The sequence below is a fragment of the Felis catus genome, chromosome A2 (genome assembly GCF_018350175.1).
Source record: "Felis catus isolate Fca126 chromosome A2, F.catus_Fca126_mat1.0, whole genome shotgun sequence".
NCBI lineage: Eukaryota > Metazoa > Chordata > Mammalia > Carnivora > Felidae > Felis > Felis catus.
The window spans coordinates 16266569-16286518 of NC_058369.1; the positions used below are offsets into that span (position 1 = coordinate 16266569).

Consider the following 19950-nt stretch of genomic DNA (forward strand, 5'->3'; position numbering starts at 1 on the left):
CCCCCCCCATCACTTCCCGCGGTACACGGGTTCCAGAGGATGACTGGAGTCATTTCCCCTTTCAGGGTTGACAACACTGAGGCCAACAGGCCCCATACGGACAGTGGAAGGGCAAAAAGGGTACCCCACCAACCCCATACTCAAATCTGAGGGGGTGGAAGTCATGCCCCACCCTGCCAGGCTGAAGAAAGATCCCCAGTGGAGGGGGCACATGGCAGTTCAAGGGGATCCTTCTCAGATGAGCAGGGTCTTGGTGGGTCTGTGGGTCCTCTGGCACGTGGGTGTGGTCAAGCAAGGGGTTTCTGGGGCTGGGGGGGAAGGGCCAAGGGCCATGGAGACATGGCCACATAGAGAGAGCAAGGTTGTCCAGGAGGGTGTGGCGAGCAAGGCAGGCAGGACAGAGCCCTGAGCAGGAGGAAGCAGATTCCGTGAGTGGTGTCTCTGCAGCAGCCCGTCCCCTCTTCGGGCCTCAGTGTCCTCATCTGTACCTACAGCTGAGGGAGGGCAGCGCTGGCTGGGCTCAAGCAGGAAGGGAAGGGCCCCCTCAGCTTCCTCCCCACAGCCCAGCCTTCCTGTTCGGCCACATCTAGGGGAATCAGAAAGCTGGGGGACATCTTCCCTTACCCCCCCCCACCGACCCCTAGAGTGGGTGACCTCACCAGCATTGCCAAGCCTGGTTTTACTGTCTGCCAAGTGGGGCAAGACCTGCCAGGCCTCGCTCCCTCTCTCTCTCTCAGCCAGGGCCAAGTAATCTGTAGTCCCCTAGTAGTGCCCAAAGGACAGCCTCCACTGGGTCCACCCGCCCACACAGCCAAGGGCCCTTGCCCAATCCCACCGCTGATGTGCACACACACACCCACCCCACTCTCGCATGCCCCGCACACGTATGTGATTCCACAGTCACAGGAATGTGCGGCGTGTACATTTACTTGTGCCACACAGACCCATCTACTGTGAACACACTGGCAGGACTTCCAAGTTGCACAGCCCAGGAGGCAGCCCTGTACGTGGGCACGGGCAGACGCTGTGCACATCCACATGGACACGGACTTACATACTGCTCCATGGGACACACACTAAGACTCACAGACACACAGAGAGGCAAGTGCAGAGTGTGCATGCACTCCTGTGCACACGAGAGCCTGGGACACGAGCGCATGCTTCTGTACACACAGGTCTCACCAGGCCCGGCCCAGCCCCAGAGCTATTCTGGGCCAGGCCTGTGGCCAACAAGGTCAGAGATTGCCAGCTCCCAGCAGGCCCCAGCCACCGCGTCTCAGGCCTAGACAGCCCAGCCCCCACTCTCAGCCCAGGCCAAGTCCAAGATGTCCTGGATCCCAGCCTGGCTCCGTGGCTGGGAAGATACCTACTCCCGACCCTCTGCTTCCCCAGAGCTGAGCCTTGAGCCCTGGCATTTCTGGCTCCAGGAGAGAAGTGTTCAAAGGTTCCCCTGGCCACTGTCGACTGCACTGCCCATGGCTTCCAACCCAGCGGTCCTAGAGACTGGACCGGGCCCCTACAGGAAACCCACAGGAGCTAAAAATAGCACCCGAGGGACAAACAGGGTTCCGCAGGCCAAGCATTCATGCCACCATGCATGGAGGGGACACCGTCTTCCAGGGGAATGAGGCTGGGGAATCTGGGCACCTAGAGCTCTGCCACCCCAGACCTGATGGGCCTTACTGGTAGTAGGGTGCAGGAGAAATCAGGGACCTCATAAGAAATAAAAAAAGTGGGGCACCTGGGTGGCTCCGTCTGTTGAGCATCCGACTTCGGCTCAGGTCACGATCTCACAGTTGGTGAGTTCGAGCCCCGCATTGGGCTCTGTGCTGACAGCTCAGAGCCTGGAGCCTGCTTCGGATGCTGTGTCTCCCTCTCTCTCTGCCCTTCCCCGGCTCACGCTCTTCTCTCTCTCAAAAATAAATAAACATGAAAAAATTAAAAAAAAATAGAGAAAGTACTGGACAGGGGACAGAGGCCTGGGTTAGGGGCCACAGATTGAGTTTGAGGCCTCAGTTCCTGTGTGACCTTATGCAGGGCACAACCCCTCTCTGGCCCTCAATTCCTCATAAGTCCACAGAGGAGAGGAAGAAAAGCCTTTGAAGATGGAAAAGGCTTTAGCTTCAAGGATGTTTCGCTCACCGTGGTATTTCACCTTTTGGAGAATTGGAAAAAACACCAATGTTTGACAACAGGGAATTGAGACAAAACCCACAACAATCACAACGACTAGCATTTCCTGAAGGCTTGTGATGCGCAGGTGCTGTGATACCATAGTTATACCCATTTTACAGATGAGGGATTGAAGCTCAGAGAGGTTCAATCTGAGGTCTGAAAGCTGTCGATGTGATCATGCCCCAGGAGTCTTAGTTTTAAGCTTCAGTACCTTTAGAAGTTATAAAGTTTAAAGCTACAAATCTATAGGAAACCTAATTTGAAAGTTTCATTTCTTAAAATGTCTTCGTGCTCATTTAGTTTTGTGAATTGAGGATAATAACTTCAGTTTTGTTCAGTCAACTTTTGCCGCCTTCAGAGAGCGAAAAAGGAAATTTAAATCATTTTTCCTAGCAGGGAAAGCTAGCAACTCAGCACTCCATAATCCTTAGTTCAATATAATCCTCCTAACAGCCCTTTGATGAAAGTCTTGCCCTCTCCATTCCGTAGACGAGAAGTTCAAAGCAGAGAGGGGTAACGGCTTGCCCACGGCCACTGTCAGGCCCACTAACCTCAGCCTAGTCCAGCCAAGGCCTCTCTGACCCTGTGTCCCAAGGGTGACCTCCCTGGGTGGTCAGTGCGGCTTTCCCTAGCCTGGCCCATGACAGAGGCATGAGGAAGCAGACGCTTCAGCAAGTCATTTGGGCTTTAATAGAATCCCTATTTGCCTGGCTGGGGCAAGCCTGGGGAGGATGGGGTGGCCCAGCCCACTGAGACCCTAGACTTTGCCACTTACTGTTGAGGATCCCTCAGGCCAGCTGTCCTTTGCCAGTGGCTCTCTTGTTTCCCTGCCCGCCTGTGATTTCCCACCCCTGTCACCTGTGGGTGTCCATGGCTGGCCCTCTGCTCTCTGCTGTAGCTCTCACCTTGGCCCTTGCCCATCTGCTGCACCTCCAGGCAGGAGCCCTACGAGGCTCTGAATCTACAGGGTCCGGAAGGAAGGAAGGAAGGAAGGAAGGAAGGAAGAAGGAAGGAAGAAAGGGAGGGAGGGAGGGTGGGAAGAAGGAAGGGAGGGAGGGTGGGAAGAAGGGAGGGAGGGAGGGAGGAAGGGAGGGAGGAAGGAGAGAGGGAGGAAGGCAGGGAAGAAGAAGGGAGGGAGGGAGGGGTGGAAGGAGAAGTGAGAGAAAGGATGGACCAGAGGAGTCTCCCCACCCCAGACCACCCTCCTCCTCCTCCTCCTCCTCCTCCTCCTCCTCTTCATCCTCCTCCAAAGCCCTCTGGGTCTCCACAGCTTCTCAGACCCTCCATTGCTCCATCCCTGGGTTGTCAAGGCTCATCCTGGGGTCAGGACCAGAGTACATGTGGGCCAGGTTCAGTGCGAGGTCAGGATCATGGCTCAGACTGGAGTAAGAATTGGGGATCAGACTGGGGCAGAGGCTCCAGGTCGGCCAGAGTCAGAAAATGGTCCTCCAGCCCTTCCAGGGGGAGTCGTCCGAGTCCCGTGGGGCAGCAGGTGCTGGCTTCTTCAGGAACCTTCCATAGCACCGGGAACTAGCAACTCTGACCATACCATCCCCTGGTCCCCATCCCCCACTCTAGCTCTGGTGTCCAGAGTGACCAGAGCCATTTCTGGGCAGGAAGCCAGCCCAGAAAGCCCAGGACATCCCTGAGCGCCTGTCACTATGGCAACCTGCCTGCCATACCGTCCCCCACCCCCACCCCCACCCCCACCCCCTCTGCCAGCCTGGGTCCAGCAGGGTTTTTCAAATTCAGAACGTCAGACTGGGAAGGGCCTCCCAGATCAGCAGATTCTAACTCCTCCCCTTGCCCCAGATGGAGAAACTGAGGCCCAAGTGGGGCAGGGGAGCTGGGGCCTGTTGTTCAAGGACCTGACCCCAGCCTGTCACTCTCACTCCTCTCTGCCCGGCTGGATCGGGTTAGGGGAGGGAGACCTGGACTCGGATCCACCGGGAGGGGAGGGGGGCGGGCCCTGCATCCGCGGTGATGTGGGGGCGGGCGGCAGGGAACCAGACACCGACGATGAATAAATGATGCCCACTCGCGGCCTGCGACCAGATCGTCACCGCGAGCGCCGGCTGCCTGGCGGGGCAGTCACCGGGCCAACCGCGCCCGGCCCCCCGCGTCGCTGGCTCCCCCCACCTGCGGCCTCGCCCGCCCGGAGCCGCGGGGCGCGAAGATGGCCGGGCAGCGGCGAGGCGCGGGGCCCCTGTGGGCGCTGGGCGGCGTCGCGCTGGGGGTCTGCCTCGCGGGGGTCGCCGGGCAGCTGGTGGAGGTGAGGCGGGGCGGCGCGAGGGGCTTGGGGAGGCTGTGGCCGCGTGGCAGAGGGCTGGGGACGCCCTTCTGCCTTGGGAGCTGCCTTTTTCCCTTCCTCCTGCCCTCGGGGACCTGGATTAATGGGGTGACACAGCCCTCCCCCGAGGGCTTCCAGGCTCCGGGGGGGAGACTCAGCCCCCAATCTTAGGGTCCCTGGTCTAATGGGAGGGCACAGCCCCTGACTTCAGGAACATTAGTCCGGTGGGGGAGACTCACCCTGATCATAAGGATTCCAGGTCTGACTGGGGATACAGCCTTGCTCAGTCGCTGGGGGACACAGCCCTTATCCTCTTGCCTTTGCCCTAATGAGGGCGGGGTGTGGGGGGGTGTAGGGAGAGGCATGATCTTTGGTTTCAGTGACCTCTATCTAGTCTGATAGGGGAGATCTAGTCCCTGATCCTAGGGTCTGCCAGAGGAAAGAGCTCTGCCTCCAGAGATCCTTCAGGGTCCCCTGACTAATGGGGGAGACATAGCCTTAGGAAACAGGTGAGGGCTTTCCAAGCTGGAGGGTAGGGGCAGGAAGAGGAGGAGACCCTTTACAGAGCAGCCGTGTGTTGAGTTCAACTCCATGTGGAGCACTTGGCCCTGGAGGGGAGAGGCAGGCAGGCCAGGACCCAGGGACTCACTCAGGGGTCTTACTTGGTCCTGGTGATAATGGAGAGTTGGCAAAGGTCTCTGAGCAGAGGAGAGTTGTGATGGGTCCTGGTGTGGAAGGAGGAGGGTAAGTTGGGAGAGGGCGCACGGCTGAGAGAACTGCGGGGAGCTGCCGTGCCGCCCAGCAAGAGGGAAGGAGGACAGCCGGGGGGGTTCGGGAGCTCAGCTGGGGCCAGGCAGGGCGGGGAAGGCAAGAGTCGGGGCCACCTGCAGCCTCCCTGGCCCCTCCGTACCCCATTCTTGCTGAGCTGAGCAGGGGAGCCGAAGAGGCAGACCAGACCCAGAATTCTGAAACACGAGGCCGGAGGGAGAAGGCCCAAGAGGCAGGGCCAGGGAGGAGTGGGGGTTAGAGCCTGTGCAGGCAGAAGCAGAGAGGAGAGGCCAGAAAGGCAGGAGTCAGCAAGGTGCCCAGGAGAGCCCTCGGGGGCAGGTGCCAGGAGACAGGATGGAGAGGGAGGACAGAGCCTTATCCTGAGGGTCTAAGAAGACACACAGCCCTGAACCTGAGGGTCCGAGGGACATGAAGACAGAGCCCTATACCCCGATACTAGCCTGTCCCTGCTGCAGACCAGGGGGTGTGATCAAAATGCTGGGCTGGAGTCGGATGTCAGCTCCAGTGTCCCTGTAAGGGGAGCCAGGCTGGCTTGAGCCCCGCAGAGTGTACCTGGGCCCCTTAGTGGCTGCCCTGAGGCCTCCGGTGCAGAGCTGAGCTGGCCTGGGTGTGGCAGAAGGCTGAGGGTGGGTGTTGCATCACTTCTGAGCCAAGGACTCTTCCCCTCAGCCCCCAGGAGCACATCTTCTCCCGGCTCGTCAAGGAAAATTGCATTTGGAGTCCATCTGCCTACAGCCTGAGCAAGGGCCTGGCTGAGCCCAGGGGACCCAGGGAAGAGAATGGGGAGGGCTGAGTCCACGGTACCACCCACCACGATCCCTACAGCCATCATCCTCCATCTGATGGAGGCCGGAGCTCCCAAGCTTTAGAGTTCAGACCCCCCAGCAGTGCCCACCACGAGGAGGTGCCCCACTCTTACGTGTTACCCTCTACCTGAGATCCCTATCAGGGAGAGATTGTAAGCTCAATTCCACCCAGAACAAGGCTGGAACAAGGTGTCAGAAGTGGGCTCTCAGCTTCCCCGGGCTCAGAATCCAAGATCTCTTCTCTGGACCTCGGAGTCTTCCAGCCACACAGCCCAGCCAGGCCAGACACACTGAGCCTTAGGACCCCGGCCCTGACCCTACAGACATATGTCTGACCACACGCTCGTACTCCAACCACACGTGTGCCCTGTACCCACAACTATGTGCCCAAACCCTATGTGCTCCAACCCACACACATGTGCCCTGAACCCCCAGATGTGCCTGACCCCACACACATGTGTCTGACCCTGCAAACGGATCCAGGCCCCTGGGAGGATGCCGAGGAGGGTTATCTTCTTGTCAATTTTCCCACTCTACTTGGGTAGAGAGAGCTTCCCAGAGAACCTTGGAACCACCCCACGTTTAAGTTACAGATGGAGAAACTGAGGCCTAGAGGAAAGGAAACTCCCACCCCAGTTTACCCTGGTTAAGAGAAAAAAGCTGAGGAAACATGTATCAGTCCCAAGCACAGAGATGCCCTGTGTTACCTGGGACAGGTTGCTGATCCTCTCTGAGTGTCCCCAAACATGCCGAAGGGTGGTGTTCATTAGATGAGGAACTTGTGGTAGGTGCCAATCCATGCTCATGTACCAGGGGAAAGACTGGACGGATGGTTGAGTTGTGAGTTGCCTTTCCTTCCCAGAGAGCCAGAAAGGACTCCTCAGGTCGGTCCATATTCAGTTAATCAGGAGACAATGAATTCCACAGATGCCCCGGGGTCCTCTCTCCCTCTAAACGCTAACCGCCTCCCCCTCCATCCCTCAGCCAAACTTGGTGACAGAGATAGGGTCATATCCCTCTCGGCCCCTTAGGTCAGGGAGAGGTCCTGCCTAGACCCACCAGGACAGGGCTATGTCCCCCAGGGCAGGGCCTTGTTCCCCTAGACCCCCAGGGCAGGGCTGTGTCCCCTCAGTACCCCAGGGCAGGGCCGTGTCCCTAGACACCCAGGGCAGGGCTGTGTCCCACTGGGAAGGTGGGAGGTGGCCTGCTAAGCTCTGCACAGGCTTGTTCCAGTCATGCTTATAGCTTTCGGCCTCTAGGTGTCGCTGCCTCATTGCAGACAATTTATCTCGTCCTGCCCCAGGAGACTCTGGCCTATCCTTCTGGTCAGAAGAGGTGACTCTGGCAGGATAGGTGACTGTTGAGGTCACCTGGTGGGGGTCCTGGCCAGACAGCCGAGCCACGGGCCCTGAGTCCAGCTCCACAACCCACCCCACACCGAGGGTGCTTGAGAGCAAAGTCCCCCAGGGCAGCACAGGCCTTGCCTTGTCTCTGGCCTTGGTCCTGAGACCCCATCTGCCTGTGGGGCCCAGGACTGGAGCAGGAGGAGACCAGCAGGCTGCCGGAAGGGGCCTTGAACCTCATTAGGACAAGCCATCCACCTTTGCCCCTTCAGGCCTTGGTGTCCTCAAGCATCCCAAGTACCCTTGTACTCCAGGTCCCTGGCTCCATGGTTCTGGAGCTGCTGTCTTCCCTTGCTCTAAATCCGGAACTTCCCAAGGTCTAGGACGTTGACTGTGAATGTCGAAGACTCTAGATTCTGGGAGATTCCGAAACACTTGCGCTGAGTCCTTGCTGAAACCTGGGCCTCTCTCGGCCCAGCCCCAGCCCCCGGCCTCTGCCTGGCTCATTCTTCTCTCTCCTGACCTGCAGCCCAGCACGGCCCCGCCCAAGCCCAAGCCGCCCCCATTGACCAAGGAGACCGTGGTGTTCTGGGACATGCGCCTCTGGCACGTGGTGGGCATCTTCTCGCTCTTCGTGTTGTCCATCAGTGAGTAGCTGCTCCCCGCCCTCTCCCACCCCACGCCACCCCCTGCACCCTGCCCCCGGCACCACCCCCAGGGGCTCAGAGCAGCAATTCCGGGCAGTACAAGCAGGCCAGTCGCCCGCAGGAGGCCCACTGTGGTTTCTGGCACCTCCTGATCTACACAAAGTCCCTGTGGAGGGCTGACAGGCTGGTGGTGACCTGAAGTATTCTGCCCAACTGGGACACAGCCACATGGCAATTACGGTAATTACAGGGGACTCCACTGAACCAGGATGAGGACGTGTCATTTTTCCCTATCGCTGGCCTCCTGATGCTTCTCCTGCTGTTTGGCCAGGCTTAAAGGGCCCACACCCAGAAGCCCCAGCAAGGCCATCCTTGGCCGCAGCCCAGCCTGGAGGCTCCCCAGACACCCGGCAGATGTGGCTCCCAGGCTGCAAACCCTGCCTTCTCAGATCCCGTCCCCGTGGAACGACTCACACCCACCTCCATTAAGAGCAAGGGACCCCTTCCTCTCCTGGGACTGAGTTGCTTGACTCCAGCTCACAACAGAGATGGGCTTGGCGTGCCCCCTTCGGCCCTTCCAGAGCAGGGGTCTGGAGTTGGAGAAAGAGGGCAGAGAAATGTCAGTGGATAGGGAGACCACCAGGGTGCAAAGCAGAGTCTGACGAAGGTTCCTACACGTCAAGAGGTTTGGGGGAGACGCAGGCAACGAAGGGACAGAAAACACCCTCGCCCTGCACAAGCTTCACGGAGGAGGGTCCTCTCCACTGCGGATGCGTGCAGAGACGCATGCAGTTTGGCTGGGTAGGCTGCCCCCCAAGAATTCCAGGCAGAGGGCATGGTGCGGGCAGAGCAGGGACGGAATGGCCTCCACACGAGGTCTCAGGTGACCCCTAGAGGACTTTTACTGCGTGCCCCCCAGGTCGGATAAGTTCGAGCTGGAGCTGGCTCAGGATGAGGTCCCCTGGAGGGCAGTGCCACAGCAGAGGGCCCACCCAGATGTGAGGACTCCGAGGGAGACAGGGACATCTGATTTGCATCTGTTTCTCCCGGCACCAGAAAGGCCCTCCTTGTGGGAAAGTCTCCACGCACACCCCCACCACCATTTCTTCATGGCTGGGGTGGGAGCAGGATCTGAGCAAGGGGCTGCATTTCATTCCTAGCCAAGGTGAGAATCAGTCAGGCGTCTCTCTGGAGGCCCTACTGACACACCGTTGTGGCTACAGCCCCAGCCCAGGTGCTCAGAGAGGAAACCGTGCCCCCCAGCCCGCAGCACCAAGAGCATCTGCCCATAAGGAGCAGTTCAGGGTGCGTGTCCAGGGAGCAGCTCCGGGACACTCCACGGAGCAGGGGTGAAGGCACTGAGGGGCCTCTAAACACAGAACGGCCTCTCCAGACTCTGCTGGGCCCCGGACAGTGGAGGTGCCCAGGGCCACACAAGAAAGTTGCAATGACAGACCTGAAGAGGGACTTGGACATGAAGCACACAGACCAGCCCCTACTCCTCACCATGCTTCCTAGGAAAGAGGAAGGGAGAGTAAGGGAGAGTCCCAAAGTCTTCTGAGCAGCAGGGCACCACTTGTTACCTTCCCTGCAGGGCTCCATGCAGGGCCCTGGGGAGTAGGGATGGCATCTCCCGGAGAGGAAACCTCTTTCCTGCTTTCCCAGCTGCTTGGGCCCAGAACCTCGTGCAGAGGGGCTGGGGTTGGGTGGGGGCGCCTCTGGAGGTCCTTCCAGCCTGGGGACTCACATTCCAAGCCCCTGCCTGGGCCCTGGGACTCAATCCAAAACACGTTGTTTTTTTCCCTTCGTTGAAGAGAAGTGACTGGGCCAGGCTGGGTGGGGCAGGCAAGGGGCGGTGTGTGGGCCCTGCTCCAGCTGCCAATGGCTGAGCTCCCTGCAAAGCTGAGGCCTCATAGAGCCTGGGACCAGCCTCTGTGGAGAACCTGAGTAAGCACGGTCAGAGGATGTGCCTGGTGGGGTGGCTGGAAGAGACGGCCCAAGCCGGTAGGACTAGGGCCATAGGCCTACATACAAGGGTCTGGAGAAGACCAGAACCCAGCTCTCTGGATAAGAAAGGTTTGCCGTTTACCCCTGGACAGCAAGGTACAGACCTACTGCTGGGGCCTCGTGCAGCCCCCCAGAGTACCCGGATGCTGTTAGCTCCCCCTACCCACCCACTCGGGAGTCCAGTTCTGTCCTCAGCAGCAAAGGCTTTGAGGCCATCTCATGCATGCATGCATTCCTTCCTTCCTTCCTTGTTTTTCATTCTGTGAACCTGGGGGAGACTTAGCGGGGCCACGATATTTGGCTGAAAGAGTCACACCAGTTGACTCCAAAGGGTGCTCCAGCCCTGGCTACGTTGGTCTGATGCATCTTCCCTAAAATAGGCCTGGCTTGTCCCGCTTGGCCGTCCTGCCCCCAGGAGTCTGCCAGGAAGTTATGTCTTGTCATCTGATTTATAATAGGAAGCAGCCCCGTCCCCTCCCCTGAGGCTGGGGCCAAGGTGGTCAGACTGTGGGGCCTTAGAAAAATAAACTCAGTCCAGCCGGGCCCTGGCAGCCCAGCACTGCCCTGCCCATCACTAGACAGTCCAGCTTCGTTCCCTGGCCCAGCTCGCGTGGGCACAGCTGCCCTGAGCCGGAAAACCGCTCCTGGAATAACTGTGGGAGGTGAACGCCCCAGGGCAGGGTCTGTGCCCTCTCGTGGGCTCTCGTGGGCTCTCACGGCCAGGAGGAGCTCAGGCTTGTCCTCAGGGGGGTTGAGGAGGACACAGCTACGTCCTCCAGTGTCTGAGGTCCTCTCAGGAGCCTGGGGAGGAAAACCTAGGAATTACTAGGAGCCGAGAGACCTGGATGGGAACACAGGACAGCCTCCAGGTAGCTGTAGTGTGAGTCACCGTGCAGTCCTCTGCCCTGCCCTCCAGGGGCCTCAATCGAGTCAGAAACTGAGACCAGTGACACGATTTAGGATCCAGGGCAAAATGAAAGTATGAGACCCCTTGTTCACAAATTGCTGAGAACATTGACGGCAGAGCATTAAGCCAAGCGCGAGGCCCTTCCAAGAGCGGGCCCCCGTGTGAAGCCAGTCCTGCTCTGGAAATTGCTGAGCTGACCTCGGAAATCCCAGAGCCCACAGGGGTTCTGTCCAAACACAGAGCCTTCTGCCAGAGTCTCTTGGGTGAGACACATTTAGGTAGATGAAGGCAGGTCTGCAATGTGGGCACCATTCCTGGGGTGTCTGAGCTCCAGCCTCGGCCAGGCCTGCTCTGTCGTCCCTACAGTTATCACTCTGTGCTGTGTCTTCAACTGCCGCGTGCCACGGACCCGGAAGGAGATCGAAGCCCGGTACCTGCAGCGAAAGGCAGCCAAGATGTACACGGACAAACTGGAGACTGTGCCGCCCCTCAACGAGCTCACAGAAATCCCCGGAGGTGAGCAGACCGGGGAGGGGCCCCCAGCTGTACCACCGCCTGTCCCTGCCGAGCCAGCCAGACCCTCAGTCCTGCCACCAAGAGTGGCCCTGCTCCCCGCCTCTGCCCCAAACCTGTCCCTGGAGACCAGAGCACAGAAATGGGCCCGAGTGAGAGAGACCCAGAGGCAAGTAACACCCGGAGCTCTTCTGCAGGCAGGAGAAGTTCGGTAGGAAGGAAGAAGTGAAGGGCTGGATGTGGGAGGCTCTGGTGGGGGCCCTAGGACCCTGCCTCACTCCCGCTACCTGCCTTTCCTCTACCCCACAGAGGATAAGAAGAAGAAGAAGAAGGATAGTGTGGACACAGTGGCCATCAAGGTAGAGGAGGATGAAAAGAATGAGGCCAAGAAGAAGAAAGGAGAAAAATGAGAAGGGCTTCCTGGAGGTGGCAGCTGGGGCTGGATAGCCCTGGGGCTCAAGTCCAGGCCAGGGTCCAGGCATCTCGGACTCCAAGCTCACACATGGACCACAGAGGTTGCAGAACACCCTCTTCTCAGCTCCGACAGGGTGGCCGAGGCCCCATCGTTACGGCCCGTCAGGGGCAGAGACAGGACTGCCTCAGGTGTCCTGCCTCCCGGCATGGACTCAGCTCCTGTTGCCTCACCCATGTGGCTGTTCAGCCAACGTGGTCTCTGGCCACTGTTGCCCTGCAGATCCAGATCACACCCACCTGGACGTGCCTCTGTCCCTTCTGTGAGGAACAGCAGTGGCTCTACAGGGTTGACGGGAAGCAGTTTCCTCTCTCCGAAGGGGATGGCCAAACTGGATGGGCTGCAGTGTGAGGCCATGCCCAGAACAGCCACAAGGAGGCAGAGGGTGTCTGGGGGAAGCTTCAGACCTGGCTAGACAGCAGCCCTGGTGGCCAGAAAACTGTTCTAGGCCCCGTGGGGGTGCTGGCCAGGATGGTGAACAGAGAGGCCCAGAGGCAGGGGCTCCAGCCCAGCAGATACCCTGTGCCGAGCAACTGCAATGGAGTGGAGGCTGCTGGGGGCCTGAGCGGAAGGCCTGGGGGCTCAGGGCTGGGAGCTACAGGGCTGGGTCAGGGGTGCAGAAGGCTGAGACCAGCAGGCCAAAGGGAGAGGGGAAGAAAGCTGGTACTTGGGCCCCATCTTGGGGATCCAGGGAATCAAGAAGCCCAGGGGAGGCTTGGGCCGTGCTGGCGGTCCCTTCTCTGTGGTGGCGGTGGGGAGGGGGTGTCAGGGCCCTAGGGGATCGTCGCAGAGGGCAGTTAGGGGCCGGCCACCCCCCGGCTTGTGAAACAGAACAGCACACAGCTTCCTCCTCTACCATCTCAGCTCTCATGCCTCAAAACATCACTGCTGTCCCGAAGGGGAAGGCCCAAATACCACCCAGAGACTGAATCTTTGGGGACGGGACACTCAGAGGGGTTTCCAGATGGCAGCGAACCTCTGCTGAGGCGCTCAGGTCTGAGCCTGGAAACCAGAGGCTCCTGAGCTGGGGAAGCTGCTGGAAAATCTCTCGCTGCCTCGGCAGCCTGCAGACACTTGTAAATAAAGCTGAGTGCCTTCTCGTACCCGAGTGACCTGAGAGGACCCCTCAGGACGCCCTATCCCTGAAGCATTTATGTGGAGGGTGACGTGGCAGTGACGGGTGGCACGGGCCAAGCTGAAGCTCCCTCCCCTGACTATTCTCCCAGCCTGAGTTAGGATGAGCTGGAGGAAGAGGTGGCGGCCGAGAGAGGCAGAGGGACAGCCGCAGCCAGCCGGGCATTAAAACGGGGGAGGAAGCCGCCCGCTCTCCGCTCCCCTCCCCTCCACTTTGTGGCTTTCAGTAGGCCTTCCGTGGCCTGAGCCTTGTGCTGGGGACACGGAGGAGTCAAATCTGGATTCTGACCTACGGCTGGATCACTGTTCTACAAGAAGACACGAGTCTACAGGCAGACACGAGTCACGGAGCAGCGAGGGGGCAGAGAAATTGCAGAGGACCCGCTGTGGGCGCTGAGAGCTCAGTCCGCCAGGCAGGAACCCTGACTCTGCCCTCAGGGTCCAGCCTTACGGGCTTCTCATACAGCAGGTTCAGGCTGTGGCAAAGGTCATTAGACCCATACAGGCCTGGGCCCTCCTGTGTGGCCCAGGCAACAGAGGCCCAGAGGAGCAGGGGCCACTTGAAGTCAAACAGAGAACCAGCTGGTAAAGCCTCGGGGGTCCAGGCCTGAGCTCCATCTGCCCTGCCAGCTGCTCCCTGGCCTCTGCCCCGGGGCCTCCGCTGCTCTTTTATGGACAGGCATGGCTGCCGGCGGATAATGTCTGGTCCCAGTGGGCACCTGCCCCAGTCTCTAGGCAGGGGGCGGGGCTGGACGATCAGAGTTCACTACGGTGCTTCAGGGCAATGACAGGGTGTGTTCCAGCCACCAAAGTCAAGCAAAGTATCACAGAAAAGAACACACTCACCTGCGGGGCCCAGACAGAGCTGCACCTTTACCCCAGCCTCACTCTGCGTCCTGGCAGCCCAGCTTGAGCCCGGACAGAACATTCTAGGCCATCCATCACCCCAGCATCGTCCCTATACACTCCCACCTTCTGCGATAGCCACCCCAAACCTAGAGATGGAGGTAGACCCGGGGTGGGGGGGTGGGGGGCTCTGCGCTTTTCAATAGAGATGGTCTGGAGTCCCCCCATCAAACCCCCTTCTGGCTTGCTCACCTCCCACTCGAGCGCACCCAGGAAGGAGGAGGCTTGTGGAAGAAAAGTGTTTAATTGAGCACCTCATCTCTGCCCCACTTTGCGGGGCTGGGAGAGCTACACCTGCAGCATTCTGGGCTCAGAGGGGGAGGACGGCACCCCCCCCCCCCCAGGGACGGCACGAGGGTGTCAGAGGGCAACGAGGAGGCTGAGGGGCAGCGCTACCACCAGGAGCAGGGCCCTGGACGGGGCTGGCAGGGCCTGCCCATTGACGCGTTCCCAGATCCAGTGACGGTAGGAGGTGACCTGTAGGTAGATGGGCGGGGCCTTGCTCTTTTCACAACCTGGGCCCCAGCTCACCAGTCCCACCAGGTACCACGTGGTGTCCACAGGACAGACCAGGGGCTCACCGCTTATCTCCTGTGGGGAGGGGTGGCGGAACAAAAAGGGTCAGGGGGCCAGGTGTGGCTGGAGGGAGACCTGCCCCAGCTCAAGGACAAGCAGGGACCTCGCAGCACATCTCTCCCACAGCCCCCTACCACCCTGCCCGGGGGGTGCCCTCGAGATCCAGACTCAGGAGACCCTCCCTCAGAGGGGTTCATCTTCCCTCTCTCATGCCAGGTCCCGACCCCCCGTCTTCCCACTGCCCCCCCTTCTCTCTCACCCCTCCCTCCGTGCTCCTGTCCCTTCCCCTTCCAGCCCCACTGCCCTGCACCCCAGCACCCCTCCTGGCCATGCACCCTTGGAGGTGAGGGAGCACGAAGAGGAGCACTCACATAGCAGAAGTGTTCCCTGTCGGAGTCCTCGGCACAAACCATCTGGGAGTCCACGATCTGGACCATAGAGGGGACTTTGGAAAACTTGTGGTAGAACTGGTTGCATTTTTTGTTGCTCAGGATGGTGACCTCCTTCTCCTGAATGGTCCGGAACTGGGGCCACATGCCTGTGGGGCAGGCCCCCCCCAGCTCAGGCTTGGTGCTCTCACGGCTGCAAGCCTGGCGGCCCTCCTCCCTGCTCCTGGCCACTCCTCCAACCTCTCAAACGGCCCCCCACGGACAGCTTGGAACAGGCTGCCCTCAGTCTGGCCTTGCTGGGTCTGCTCTCACCCCTGCAGAGTCCAGTCCACGGGGTCCGTTCCTGCCTCAGCGGCTTGGCCTCTGACCCTTCTGCTCCCAAGGCCTGCCCGGCCCCACGCCGGTCCAACTCTCCGCTTTGCTCAAGCCCTCCCCAAAGGCCTCTTCTGCCCTCACTAGCCCAGACCCCCCTCTGTGGGCCCCAGGCACTGTGTGCTTCTCTCTCTCCTCCTCCTCCTCCCCCTCCTCCCTCTCACCAGTGTGTCTTTGTCTCTAGCCAGGAGCCCCTGGGGGACAGACTTCCAACCATCCCCAGCCGTTCCCCAGACAGGCCACGGCAGGAAAGACAAACAGCCACCCCCACCCCCAGGGTGGAGCTGCTCTTTTTAGGCAAGTTGGCTCAGTGAAGCCACAGGCAAGAGCACCTCTCTTGTGAAAAAGAGGAGCTCCCTAAATGGACTGGGCACTCGTCAGACTCCTAAAGAAATGCTCCCTGGGGGGGCCTGGGATGACAGGCTGCTCTTCGGGCCTTGCTCCATCCCTTGGGGGGACAAAGGGATTGAGGCCCACTGGGGGCAGGAGGCAGCCACACGTGGATTCTGAGTGACTCCCAGCCTTTGGGTGCGGACTGCCCTTAACCAACCATGTGAGGCGTCGGGGGATCTTTTTACAGAACCTCGTTCATGGCACTTCAAGATGTCCTGCTTCAAGTCCTGATGTCCCACGACTGCGTGCAGTCAGCAGGATATTACTCTCCACTCCCTCTGCCTTCAAGGAAGTCCTGTTTACATGCCCCGGCCTGGGACGGGGGGTTCATGGGCACTCTGGGGCCTCTAAGGCCTGAACGGCCACGGCGCGCTCACTGCCGAGACCCCCAAGGGGAAGGAGACGAGAGCCGGACAAGAAGATGTCTCAGATCCGGGCCTGCACCTGGGTCCTCTCCCACACGCTCCCCACCCACCCAGTCTGGGGAGGCTCTGACTCACCATCAACCCTGGGGAGTCCCCAGCCTGTCACAGTGCAGACAGAGTGATCCTTCACCTGGAAGTCCAAGTTAGGCAGGCAGATGGGCCAGACGTACGCGTTGTACTTGAGTGCCCATGCAAGCTTGACAAGGGCAATGTTGTTGGCCTGGCCCACCCAGGACCAGTACCGATGAGACTGGTACCTCTCGTTCACGATGACCTGGAGTGCCGGAACGTCGGCGGTAGTCTGAGATATCTGGTCAATCCTTGGGCTCCCTGCCCGCACTGAATAGATAAAATCATTCCTGGGAGAACCACGAGGGGGGTCTGTCATCAGCTCCAGGCACCCCACCCCCGCCCCCACCCCACTGTTGTACTCTGAGCAAATCCAGGCAGGCCACCCACCTGCTTCAAGCCCCCCGGGCCTTTCTCTCACGACAGATGTGGACAGGGCCCTGCGCACAGACCGTGTGGTCCAGCTTTCACAACAACCCTTGACTTTGTGGAGAGGAAAACCGAGGCTCAGAGGAGCCCAGCAAACAGCTCAAGGCTACACAGCTAGGAAGTGGCAGAGCTGGGATGTGGACCATTTTTCTCTGGTTCCAAACTCTGGACTCTCTGTCTGGCAGCCCGTGCTGGGCCCTGGAAGTGACAGGGGCCCAACACACTCAATCAAGGCAAGCATCCGTGGCCTCGCCCTCCAGCCTCCTTTCCCGGCATGCCCCTGAAGTCTCCACCTCGGCCTTCAGGCGTGGAGCATGCTTTTCTGCGGTCAGCTCTCGAAGCCAGCACGGATGTTGCATCCGGGCTGCTGCCCTGGCTCCCTGGAACATGTGCAGCCCCCTCTCTTGTCCCCACACTGCCCAGACTCCCCTGTCTTCTCATCTGTGTTTCCTGGCACCCCAAGAGGAGTGATGTGTCCCCTCCCTGCCCCCAGCACCCAGGCCGGGGCCTGGCTCCAGAGGAACGTCAAAGGCTTTGAGTCGAACAGAGGAAGGAATGAGTAAGTAAAGCAAAACGTCTGAAACAAAAGAATTGGGAGCTCTTTTCTGTGGACAGGAGGAAGGAGGCCTGCCCTGTGGCTTCCAAGCCCCCCCCCCCCCCCACCGTCCTATCTGTGGCATGACAGCTCAGGACAGGGTAGCCAGATGAGGGGAGCAAGCACCCGGCTTGAATCCAGAAGGAATCTGCAGGACTCAGCCTCCACCTGCTAAGAGCTGAAGTGGGACTGAGGCTGGGCCCGTGGGGTTCTGCAGAACCACAGTTGTTGCCGAGGGACCAGCTGCCAGGAATGACTGGGCCCCAGTGGCTCCAGACGCCTTTCTACCCACCAACCTACGTCCCGACTCACCGGATCAGGCAGTGGGCCACGGTCAGCACCCACTGGGAGGCAATGAGGGTGCCTGCACAGATATGTGTGCCATTGGCCCGCACACTGACCATCCACGGCCACCGTCGAGCCATGGCCTCTGGGTCCCTGAGGGTGGGGTCTTCCTCGAAGGAGGAGCCGCAGGCTGAGGAGGAAGGTGAGAGTCTGATGCAGGATGGGACCTTCCAGCCCCATCACAAGTCGCCTTCCCACCCCTCCCCTCAGCCCGATTTCCCGCCTCTCGGGCTGCTGGCCCACGCTCATGCGGTGATTCTCTTTCCCCACTGGTCACCCTGTTATGATGCTGTCCACGTGAGGACTGAGGTCTGCAGTCTCCAAAGGGCCTCAGTGCTCCCCAAGTAATCCCTCTCTCTGGTCCCAGGCCCCAGGGCATTCCCAGCCACCAGCCTGGTGAGGCACTGGCCCCTTTGTCCTGGCCGAGAAGCCCCTGAGCTCTGGCCAGAACCTCCAGAAACTCATCCATGTTTCCATCTGGCTCCCCCTACTTTGGCCAAGGCAGACCCCTCTCCCTCCTCTGGGAACCCCTCCTGTGATTCAGTGAGGAAAACAAACCAGATGACCCAAGAGAAAAAGGAGCCACGTGCTTGAACAGACACATCCCGAGGAGGGAACCCCAGCAGCCAGCCAACACAGAAGCTGTTCAGCCCTGTGAGTCCTCAGGGAAACGCAGACTTGCATCACAGTGAGGTTCCGCTCCACCCCACCTGCCAGGCCAACTCCAGGGTCCCTGACACCATGTATTGGTGAGGATTACCGCCCCCCACCGCTCACTCCCCGCTGGAGCGAGTGTCAGCGCGTGCAGCCGCTTTGGAAAAAGTTTTCAAACTGAAGATGCACATCTCCGACCTCACAGCAGCCTCCCTCCAGGGTTTTTCCAGGGAGATTAGTGGATTGTGAGATGAGGGTGCATGGGCCAGGACCAGCGTTTGCCAAAGATAACATAGGAGAGGGGAGGTCTGCGCGCACTGGGTCCTGTGTGAGAGCCTTTCTGCGGCAGCTAAACTGTGCGCACGGAGTTCCAGGGTAAGGAGTGATTCTGCGGGTCTCTGTTCAACATGCTGGAGAGCCACTGCTGCAAGGCTCCCACCCCAAGGCTCCCTGAAACCTATCCTGGAGATCCCCTAAGTCCTTGGCTGGAAGCCTGGGTCAGTTCAGGGACATAGGGACATGCAGCCCGCCGCAGGCTCCGCCAACTTTCCTGGCCTCCTACCTCACCAGGATGGGGGCCTGGCCCACGGTAGATGCTCAATGAACCCTTGGAAAAGGAACGTCTCTTCCCACTTCTCCCTGCCCTTCCTCCTCCGTGCCCTCCGTCCCCAGGGGTCAGAGGTCCGCAAGACTGCCCCGCACCCTCCTCCCCCGGGGAGTCCATGGTACTCACTGGGAAATAAGCTGATGCCTTCTTTAGAAACAGGGCTGGTCTGGAGGGTCAAGGGCGGCGACGGGACGGTGGGGGCCTGGCGAGGAAGGCGAGGCCCGCCTGAGGGGCAGGTGGCAGTGGGTGCACAGGGGACGCCAGGGTCGGCCGGAGCAGGCTTGGAGGGTGTCCCGGGAGTCTGGTCCGCCAGGCGGCCTGCGGAAGGACGCAGAGGGGTCAGACGAGGCCGGTGAGGGCCCGGGGGAGAGGGACGGGGAGCGGGACGGGGCTTACCAGCGGGCCTCAGCAGCAGCAGCACCAGCAGCAGCAGCAGCACAACGGCAGAGACTCTGCGGCCCTGAGGGCCCGGCCTGCGGGCCCGCGTCCTGCACTGACGCTCCATCGGGAGTAGCCGCTTCTGCGCCGCGGTGCTCCTCTCGCGACGGCGCCCCCAGTCGGCCTCCCGCGCAGGCGTCTGCTGCGTGGGGAATGCGGGCGCCCCCCAGTGGCCACCCTCGGTGGCGCTCCCCGTGTCCGCCCGGCCCGCGGGCGCCCCCTACTGATTGGCCTCCCTTCCACCCGCACTGTGTCAGGGCCCCAGGGCGCGAGCTGCCGCTGGCGCCGCGGGGCCACGCGCTTTCTGGAGTCCCTCGGGCTACCCGCAGCCAGTTCCTGCACCTCCTCCCTCCTGCAGCCCACTTGCCCTGCTGGGGCCTGCTTCCACCCTTCCCCTGGTGACATGAGACCCGGCCCCTGGGGCTGGCCTCCAGGGTCTTCAAGTGGCCCACCTGCCCCTTAGCCTGCTGACTACTGTAGGGCTTTGCCCCCGGGGCACTGCAATTGATCAGATGGAAAGGTTTTCAGGAATGATTTTTTGAAGATTAAAATTTTAAGCAGCAACCTCCCCCCCCCCCCCTCGACCATTCAGCAAATGCTCTTCTCTTATAGATTCATCCGCTTTGGAAAGACGGCACAGGAGGTAGGTGAGGTTTCTCCTCAGAGAAA

At 60.2% G+C, this 19950-nt stretch overlaps 2 protein-coding genes across 2 annotated transcripts; one reads left to right on the forward strand and one right to left on the reverse strand.

Annotated features, from left to right (window-relative positions):
* Positions 1-4023: 4023 nt before the first annotated feature.
* TMIE (transmembrane inner ear) lies at positions 4024-13052 on the forward strand. Its single transcript, XM_003982146.6, has 4 exons — positions 4024-4447; positions 7933-8050; positions 11331-11480; positions 11787-13052. Exons 1-4 carry the CDS (start codon positions 4352-4354, stop codon positions 11885-11887), a joined length of 465 nt encoding a protein of 154 aa, XP_003982195.3. The 5' UTR covers positions 4024-4351; the 3' UTR covers positions 11888-13052.
* Positions 13053-14214: 1162 nt separating this feature from the next.
* PRSS50 (serine protease 50) lies at positions 14215-19686 on the reverse strand. The gene is made up of 7 exons (XM_023241215.2): positions 19531-19686; positions 19240-19423; positions 18970-19161; positions 17550-17712; positions 16220-16503; positions 14937-15103; positions 14215-14580 (listed from the first exon to the last, which is right to left on the reverse strand). The coding sequence occupies exons 1-7, from the start codon at positions 19684-19686 to the stop codon at positions 14350-14352; spliced, it is 1377 nt and encodes a 458-aa protein (XP_023096983.2). The 3' UTR covers positions 14215-14349.
* Between the last annotated feature and the right edge of the window lie 264 nt (positions 19687-19950).